The sequence below is a fragment of the Babylonia areolata genome, chromosome 22, assembly GCF_041734735.1.
Source record: "Babylonia areolata isolate BAREFJ2019XMU chromosome 22, ASM4173473v1, whole genome shotgun sequence".
Lineage (NCBI taxonomy): Eukaryota > Metazoa > Mollusca > Gastropoda > Neogastropoda > Buccinidae > Babylonia > Babylonia areolata.
The window spans coordinates 5,436,996-5,446,865 of NC_134897.1; the positions used below are offsets into that span (position 1 = coordinate 5,436,996).

The 9,870-nt window shown below is 44.0% G+C and overlaps 1 protein-coding gene across 2 annotated transcripts in view; it reads left to right on the plus strand.

Moving 5' to 3' along the window:
• The window catches only part of LOC143297400 (uncharacterized), a 29,837-nt gene extending 25,940 nt beyond the window's left edge, over window positions 1-3,897 (plus strand). For both annotated transcript variants that reach the window (XM_076609735.1, XM_076609736.1), the window contains one exon: window positions 99-3,897. In XM_076609735.1, coding sequence (XP_076465850.1) covers window positions 99-422 — 324 coding nt within the window. In that variant the 3' untranslated portion in view covers window positions 423-3,897. The remainder of the gene's footprint in view (window positions 1-98) is intronic.
• The last annotated feature ends 5,973 nt before the right edge of the window (window positions 3,898-9,870 follow it).

Here is a 9,870-nt window from a genome sequence, read left to right on the forward strand (position 1 = left end):
TCTCATTCACACACACACACACACACACACACACACACACACACACACACACACACACACACACACACATCATTCAGGTGTGTCTTCTTTGTGTACAGGTGGGAGACCTGGGCCTGGGTGTGGCAGAACAGGTGCGCCACCCGACCAATGGACGTGTGTACTGGCGCTTCAAGCGGAAACCAATGGCAGACTTAACAGAAAAGAACATGCAGCTGCTGCAATACCTGCGCATTGATATGGTGCGATATGCCCGTGTGGGCCAACCCACTTTAAATGTTACTGACATAGAGTTAGAACCTGTGGCAGGCAGTGGCGCCTCTGAACGCAGCCTGGATGAAGAAAGCAATGGCTCTAGTGGCAAGGGGAATCAGCATGATGCTTCGGTGGCAGGGGTCATTGGAATCAAACAAGAACTTATTTGAATGACAATGGAGGGTGAAATATTTTCAGTAACTTGGTGCTAGTCATGAAAAATGTATGTGAAAAGAGACCTGGTGTAAATAATTTGATTATACTTTGTGAGAAAAAGACGTATATCACTCTGTGTAAATATATTAAATTTCCATTTCAAACTTGACTAGTTTATATTTAAGTTGTTTTCAAGAAATGTGATGTGTTTTCTGCTGTTTCACTGCCACAAGGTCAGACATTTCTGCTGCTAATTCAGCAAATAACCTTTTTTGTGATCCTCCTTCACAGACAGTTTGTCAGTTTATTTCTTTAAGGAGGCAAATAGTTTTATGTTCCATATGTGTTATGTCTGATTGTAAACTTGACTGGTCTTTTCCATTAGGACAGGGAGTTCATGTGAATTTTTTATGTTCACATTACTTCACAAATCTTGTTTTTAATCTCTTTTCAGTCCATGTAATGACTATACTGGGCTGTCAACAGCATTAATGTTGGTTGGTTGCATTTAAGCTTAACATTGACACATACCTGAGGCAGATATGTCTGACAGGGATAGACATCCTAGGAAATATTTATGGGTTGCCATATGATGTTGTCTGAGACAAGTAAGGTCGACTACACAAGCAAAAGTCAAGAGTTTGTGCTCTTTGCTGGTCATTTGTTACAAAACGTGTTCTTTACTTTTCGTTTAACATTAATTGTAATGGGGTAATATCAGTGGCCTTGGCATTCACATTGTTTCAGGACACTTCTGATTATTGATTAATTATGATTGGGATAATGAGTGAAGTGAAGAGAAGTGTATCGAACAAGGAAGAAGCAATGACTGAATGAGTAATCTTAATACAACAAAGGCACATAATTTGAGCCATTGCAGCAATGGTTTGAATTGTGTATCTTAGTCTTATAATAAGTACCCATTGCTTATTAAATTAGGGTGAGTCTGTGCATTTACAGTAGCTTGTCCTTTACATCAGCATAGACTTCAGGACTAACTGGGAAAGAACTTAGATAATTGTTCTTGGTGTCTGTCTGTCTGTCTGTCTCTCTCTTCTCTTTCTCTCTCCCTCTCTCTCCCTTTCTCAGGAGGTGTGAGGAGTAGGACTATTTGCTTTGAGTTATTTTTTGTTTTGTTTTTCCTTTCCCAAAATTGATATTTCAGACATTTTCTTCTTCATGTAGGGAGTTGTTTCACTTTATACCGTAAGTTCAGTCTATAAGCCGTGACTTTTTACCCCAGCTTCAACCTCTGCGGCTTATACAATGATGCAGCTTATTTGAGGATTTTAACAATCCCGGGAGTGTCACATTCTCGTCTGTTCTTAGCTGCCCTTCAACTCACCAAAATCATAATTTCTGTCCATGAATTTTTGGATGAGCTTCAGGATAGTATGCTAACTGTTCACGTTTTATAAATCAAATTCCCACACATTAAAGCCTTCACATCAGCATTCAGTTCTACTCTGCTCAAGCATACACCCTCATCATGCCAAAAATGCGACGAAATGCCTATAATGCAGCCTTCAAATTAAAGACGATCGACCTAGCAGACGACAGTGCAAGCGGCGAACCAGCAGTGACCTCCACTTTGCGTTCATGGTCATGAAGTGAAAGCTAGGCTGAGGTCAGTGATGGCGGAGGAAGCTGTGCTGGTTCTCTTCAACTCGGACACTGAAGACGAAGATTTTGGTGGATTCAGTGAGCAGGATGACGTTGAATAAATGTGACTATCCCTAAATTATGGATCTTATTTTCGTTGTAGGTTTGTTTTTTGTTTTTGTTTTTTTGTTTGTTTGTTGTTGTTTTTTGTGGCACTAGCAGTATTTTTTCTTGCTTTTCTTTGTGTTGTTCCCGCTTGTGTTTATTTCATAACCTACAGTATTGACAGCTTTTCTGTAGTATCAGTATGTGTTCCGGTACCGGAAATAAGTGCAGCTTATAAGCCAGTGCGGCTTATGTATGTATGAAGTTCAATTTTTTCCTAAATTTAGTGGGTGCGGCTTATATACCAGTGCGCTCAGTAGACCAAACTTTACGGTAATTATGACATGAGCTTTTGAGATAATAGCTCTTTGTGTGTGTGTGCGCGCGCATTCATTACAATTTGTACAGGTCTACACGCACATGTATAATGTATACACACAATCAAGCTGATTATTGACTTGCTGATCAATGTCTTTGTATTTCCTGTATTCTGATAACTATGTTCCCTCATATCAAATGAAGGTTCAAAACCTGAGATTATGGCAAGGATTGCACAAACAACAGCTGCAATGGCAAGTCTCCATATCATCTGGAGAGACAAAAATATCAGGCTGTGCACCGAAATCCACCTACTGTGCTCCCTAGCCTTGTCAGTCTTCCTCTATAACTGCAAAACTTCAACACTCTCAACAGACATGCAAAGAAAGATCTTGGCTACAGAACTGAATTGCTACAGGATTCTTGAGCATCCACTACGCAGATCATATGACAAATGAAAAGGTACGCAGCAAGATCCAACAAGCAATAGGACCTCATGAAAATTGTCAAGAAACGGAAAATAAATAGTACGGACAAGTTTCCCACTCAACAGGAAGACTATCTTGCAAGGGACAGTAAGAGGAAGCCACAGGCGAGGAAGACAGAGGAAGAAGTGGGAAGTTAATATCCAAGAATGGACAGACATGAGCCTGGCCAAATTCCAGAGAGCTGTGGAGGACAGAGACAGGTGGAAGAAAGTGGTGGCGTTGTCTTCACTTGTGCCCAATGACATCAACAGACGTCAAGGGATAGGAAAATGTTATGTCTGTCTCTCTCCCTCTCTCTCCTAGCCAGTCTCTATCTCACTTGGTAGTTTGGTCTGTCTCTCCCTCTCTCTCCCTCTCCTGTATGTATAGTGTGTTTGTGATAAATGAACGAGAGAAAGAGATCCTTAAAAAGAAGTATGATGTTATTTATAAACACTGTACAGTGTACAAAATCAGTTATTGTGAAAAGAAAAGTTGGTTTGTGGTTGTTACTGGAAACAAATGTGAGGGATCAAACTGGGCTGATTTCAGTACTATTTATTTCATGTTACATTTTTCTATAATCTATTGATACTGGAACCTTTTGGGATGATTAAAGAAAGCTGTGCAAATGAATTTGTTCTTTGGGAACATGATTCTGTTTGTTTGAAAAGAGTGATTTGTGGTTGGGAATATCAGTGCCTAAGGGAGTGTTTGTTCCTTTGAATATGTGTACAATTAGTTGTCTTGTTTGTTGCCACGCAATATATTGTAGTTCTTGTTTCATTTAGCAGCTGATTGTTTCCGTGATTTTAGACAGTTGTGTACATGTGTTCGTGCGTGAGTGCCCATGGGGATGCTGGTGTTCTTTCACTGTAAATAGCATCCCTGCCTTCTGGAAATTCTGTGCCAGAAATTTCCTCTTTTCTATTGCTCTCTTTGTTTCTGCCCTTTTTCTTCCCCGACCGTTGTCCAGTTTTTCTGCCTTCCCAGTCCATTCCCCTTTCTATTTTCGAGCAAGCCTTGACACCTTTTTTCTCTCTCTTTTTTTTTTTTTTTTTCTTTTGCTGCCCCATCATCTGCACTGTTTCAGTGGCATTACTCCCACGCTGCTCATTTAGATTCCCCCATACACAGCCACACCCAGGTTTGTCTGTCGCAGTTCCAGCATTGGCAGTCCACAGGGAACCATTGATGTTAGGTCACCAGGAGGCCACACACCAGAGGAGACCCTGCACTGCTGCTGAGTCACTTCGGTGGTGTTCAGTGGTGCCTGTTCTGATTTAACGTGCTTAGGACACCACCTACTAAGCCCCTTACTAACGACAATAATGGCTTAGTCGCAGAGCCAGACTGAGTGAGCGTCCCTCCCAGAGTGGAGACCACCACCACGTCCCTCAAACAACAGCCCCCCCATGAATCAGCCAACACTGACAACATTGACAGGACTCATCCCAAGCACTGAAGTGGAGGGGTATCGAAACTGAGGTCACCATGACAGCAGGGCATGAAAGGCCACAGACTTTAAGACTGTTTTGTTTATATTGATGATGATGGAGGAGGAGGAGGATGACGGTGTTGCTATGGAGGTTCATTTTGGTTTGGGACTGGCGTGGCAAGGCTGTACTCTACACTTCCTGTCATAATGATATCCCAGTGTTAACCAGGCCCGAGAGATACAGACACTTGCAGTGTTGGTCAGGTAATTAGAGCAACACACCCAAAGATGCATCCTTGAAGTGGATGATACTCGACTGTGTGGTCCCAGTCTCCCCATTTAAGCCCACAGCACACTCAACTCTGGGTAGGAGCCGGCACGGGCTGAAAAACCCACCTCCGCTGAGATTTCAAACCCGTGTCCTCCCAGCCATCAATCTGCGACGCTAAACACTTCGCCACAGCGACTGGTTCCTTTTTTCCCTTTTCTGCAGTCTATGATGAACTGTCTGTGCTGTTCTGCTCCGGCTATTAGGTAGTGAAATTATAAACACTGGGATGGACACTAGCTGTCCATTCTGCAGTGTTATTTGCATATATGACCTTTTTATGTATTTTTTGTTTGGCTTGAAGTATTGTTGTTGTTTTTTTATGATTTTTAAAAATCTGGGAATGATAAATCAAGCAGAATGGCTGACGTCCGCAGCATGGCCTAATCTTATTTGCCCTAAGGAGCTAAATGGTTAGTATAATGTGTTGTGAACTGTGTTTTGTAGGTTTATTAATGGTTGTTTTATTCATTTATTTGTTGTTGTTTTTTTATGTGACAGTTTTGTGTTGAACTCAGTTGGACATTTGTGTAGTTGGGCAGTCCTGATGTGGCTGTGTGTGGTCGGTCAGCTGGACTAATAGCAGCAATAAGTTTTTACAAACAGTACAATATAATGAAAATACTTTCCAGGAAGAGAGCACTGATGTTTCTTCATGAATATACATGCATGTTGTCTGCCGTGTCAGGTATGTGTTGTGAAATTGTCATGATGGTAATCTCTTTAATGTTTTCAAACAGATTATAGACACCAGCATGTGTTTCTGGGGCATTAGTATGTATTCACATTACATTTCTTGCATTTAAAGTATTGGCAAAATAATGAATAATGTTCAGCAGTTTCCCTTCCAGTGCCACAGGTACAAATTGGTTCTATAATGTCAGTTGAAATTCATCTCTCAAAAAAATTTTTTTTGATGAAGTGGGCTATGAATGATTTAATTGTTCCTTCCGTTTACCAAAGTAATAATAGCAAGGCACTAGAGCATCGTTAGTACACAGCTATTGTTTAAGCTGGCTTAAGGAGTTGCCAGTGTTAACAAAATCAGAGAATTCCAGAGATATGTGGTAGAAGGTGTGAATCATTTCCAAAAGAGTTCAGTGTGGAATATTGGCACAGGGTATTCCAACGATCTGCATATATGGTAGGGGTTACTGTCTGAAACAAGACTGGGAACAAGATCCATTAAGTAATCAGGTCATAGACTGTTACCCATCTTGAAATACTGTATAATTCTGTGACTGTTCCTTCTTTCCTTAAGTTTACAGAACACTGATTCTTGGTATATTCAGTTCTTAATGCTTCCAAGTTGCAGATTTTCTAGAGTTTGGTTGTGCATCTGTGCACTTAACCCATACAATATCAGCATGGTCAAAGTGTGGTAATATGAATGATTTGCACATAATTTCTGATGTTTGTTGGGGTTTTTTTATTTGTATTTATACATCTTTAGACAAGAAACCAACATTGTTACAGCATTAATCATACTTTTGATATGTTCATCCCATATCCCATTGTTTTGGAGTATTACACTTAGATGTTTATGTTTATCTGTAGTGTATAGTGGTGTACTGCCAAAAGTAAGAGGTAACACTGTTAGTGCTTTGAGATAAAAATTAAAAGCTCTGTTTTCCCTACATTAAATTTGACTTTCCAATGCTTAACCAAAGAATCTCTTTTCTAAGTCACAATTAAGCATTTGTGCATGGTTGTTTAGTGCTAGGGACATGCTCATATCATCTGCAAATAGCTGAATGTTTAACTGGATGTCGTACACAATAGCATTGATATGGTGGTGGTGTGTCCATGGAGATCGATGATGACCATCGTTGTCATCCAGCTGGGGGATGGGGGGAGGGTGGTGGTGGGGTTGGGGGGAGGATGCTCATGAATCTATCTGTGAATGCGCAGATGGCTGAATAGTCCAATCTGCGCACGAAATGTTCGCTGACATTTGGGGCAGACAAAGACAGGCACATCATTGTCAGGGAGCTTGTTTGCCCGTGACTTTCTGGCCTGCCTCTTCTGAACAGCTGCAGCAGTCCTGTTGGCCTCACACAACTTGGCACCTTTGTGCACAGCAGCACGCCATTTGTCACGGTCCACTGCAGATTCCTCCCAGGAGTCAGGGTTGATATCAAACGCTTTCAGAGAGACTTTCAGAGTATCTCTGAAGCGCTTCTTTTGACCTCCGTGTGATCTCTTCCCTTGTTGCAGCTCGCCATAGAAGAGCCTTTTGGGCAGCCAATGGTCTGGCATGCGCGCCACGTGTCCAGCCCAGCGAAGCTGGGACTGCATCAGGATGGTGAAGATGCTGGGAAGGGTGGCTTTTGCGAGCACCTCTGTGTCTGGGGTCCTGTCTTGCCAATTGATGTTCAGTAGCTTCCTGAGACATGTTGTGTGGAAGTGGTTCAGCTTCTTGGCATGTCGTTGGTACACTGTCCAAGTTTCACAGGCGTACAGAAGTGTGGGGAGAACTACTGCCCTGTAGACCTTTAGCTTGGTCTCAAGACTAATGCCTCTTCTGTTCCAGACATTTGCATTGAGTCTACCAAAAGTTGCGCTTGCTCTTGCAATCCTAACGTTCACTTCATCGTCGATGGTCACATTTCGTGACAGTGTGCTGCCAAGGTATGTGAACCGCTCTCTGACCATTGACTGTGATGTTGGGCTCAATGTAGGGTTCCCCTGGGGCTGGCTGACGGAGAACTTCAGTTTTCCTCGTGCTGATAGTAAGGCCGAAGTTCCTGCTGGCGGTGGCAAACTTGTCGACGCTGAGTTGCATGTCAGCTTCAGATCCAGCGTTGAGGGCACAATCATCAGCAAACAAAAAGTCTCTGATGATGTCTGTCATGACCTTTGTTTTTGCTTGAAGCCTTCTGAGGTTAAACAACTTGCCATCTGTTCGGTACTTTAGGCCGATTCCAACATTGCCATCTCTGAAGGCATCAGTAAGCATTGCAGAGAACATGAGGCTGAACAGCGTTGGAGCCAGGATGCAGCCTTGCTTGACACCATTTGTGACAGCAAAAGGAGCAGATGTTTCGCCATTGTCCTGGACTCGAGCCTGCATGCCTTCATGGAATTGGCTGACCAAGGAAATAAATTTCCGAGGGCATCCGTACTTGGCCATGATCTTCCACAGTCCCTCTCTACTCACAGTGTCGAAGGCCTTAGTGAGGTCGACATAGATGGAGAACAGATCAGCATTTTGCTCCTGACAATTCTCTTGCAGCTGCCTTGCAGCAAACACCATGTCGGTGGTTCCACGCTCTTTCCGGAATCCACATTGGCTCTCAGGCAAATGACCTTGGTCAAGGTGTGCTGTGAGGCGGTTTAGTAGGATCCTGGCAAGTATCTTGCCTGCGATGGAGAGAAAGGAAATGCCCCGATGGTTATCACAGGCTTGCTGGTTCCCCTTTCGCTTGTACAAGTGAATGATAGATGCATCTTTGAAATCCTGGGGGATCGTCTCTTCTTTCCACATGAGTGAGTACAGCTGATGGAGCTTCTCAGTCAGCACAGTGCCTCCATCCTTGTAGACCTCTGCTGGATTGCTTTCTGGGTCTCAAGAAGTGTTGGCGGATCGTCCAGTGCTTCGTTGATGGGGACTTGTGGGAGACGGTCTATGGCTTCATCATTTATAGAGGAAAGGCGATTTAAGTGCTCAGCCCAGCGTTCGAGAATTTTCTCCTTCTCAGTGATCAAGGTATTCCCATCTGCACTGAGGAGGGGGGATGATCCTGAGGATGTGGGGCTGTAGACTTCTTTTAAGGCATCAGAGAACCTCTTCATATCGTGCCTGTCAGCATATCCCTGGATCTCATCAGCTTTGTCACTCAGCCACTTATCCCGCATCTGGCGTAACTTTTGCTGAACAGTCCTGCGGATGGCATCGTACGCATCCTTTTTTGATGTGGGCTTTGGGTTCCTCAGGTAGGCTTGATGCAGACGGCGTTTCTCATCCAGAAGCTGCTTGATTTCATCACAGTTTTCATCAAACCAGTCTTTGTGCTTTCTGGTCATGGGTCCCAGGGTCTCTGAAGCTGTACTATAGATCAGCTCACGCAGGGTCCTCCAGTCAGACTCCACATTCTGGTTGTCCAGAGAGGTGGATTCCAGACGATATTCCAGCAGCTCCACAAAGGACTGTTTGATGGTGATGTTTTTTAGCTTAGCGATGTTGAGCCGTTTTGGAGCCTTCTGGCCTTGGGGGCGTCTCTTGGGCTGGATTCGAATATTCAGCTTCGAGACTACAAGGCGATGGTCTGTCCAACACTCGGCGCCGCACATGGTCTTTGTTACACGTACATCTTGCCTATCCCTTTTCCTGACGATGACATAATCGATGAGATGCCAATGCTTTGAGCGAGGGTGCATCCATGACGTCCTGTTACGGGTAGGGAGGCAGAAAACTGTGTTGGTTATCAGCAGTTCGTGCTCTGCACAGGTCTGAAGCAAAAGCAATCCATTTGGGTTGCAGTGGCCCACACCGTGCTTTCCAATCACTCCATCCCAGGAGATGTAGTCAGAGCCAACTCTAGCATTGAAGTCCCCAAGAATGATGAGCTTGTCTGCTTTAGGGATAGCAGCAATGACAGTGAAGGTCCTCGTAGAACTTCGCCTTCACTTCATCCGGGTTGGTCATGGTTGGGGCGTAGGCACTGACAATGGTGAGGTGCTTCTGGCCAGATGCCAGTGGGAGTTTCATGGTCATAAACCTATCGTTGACTCCCTTTGGGATTCCAGCTAGCTTGCTGACAAGTGCTGTTTTTACTGCAAAACCAACGCCAGCCTCACGTCGCTCTTCGCTTCCTCGTCCACTCCAGAAGAAGGTGTAACCAGATCCCTGTTCACAGAGCTCGCCTTCGCCTGCAAGCCGAGTCTCACTCAAGGCTGCGATGTCAATGTTGTATCTGGTGAGTTCGGATGCAACTAGTGCCATTCTCCTTTGGGGTCTGTCCGTGTTATCTCTGTCCAGGAGAGTCCTTAAGTTCCAAGCACCAATGGTGAGAGGAACGATCCTTGTTTTTTTCTTTTCTTTCTTTTTGTTTCAACCGCTGATGTAGGGTCCCCGCCAGCCGCGGTATGCTGGCCAGGGTGATATAGAGCAGGCAATTTTTAGGGCACCTTTTCTAGCCCCTTCCTCATGCCAGGGAGGTGAGCAGTGCATTCCTAAAGAGGGCTGCTCAGACGTTCAGACG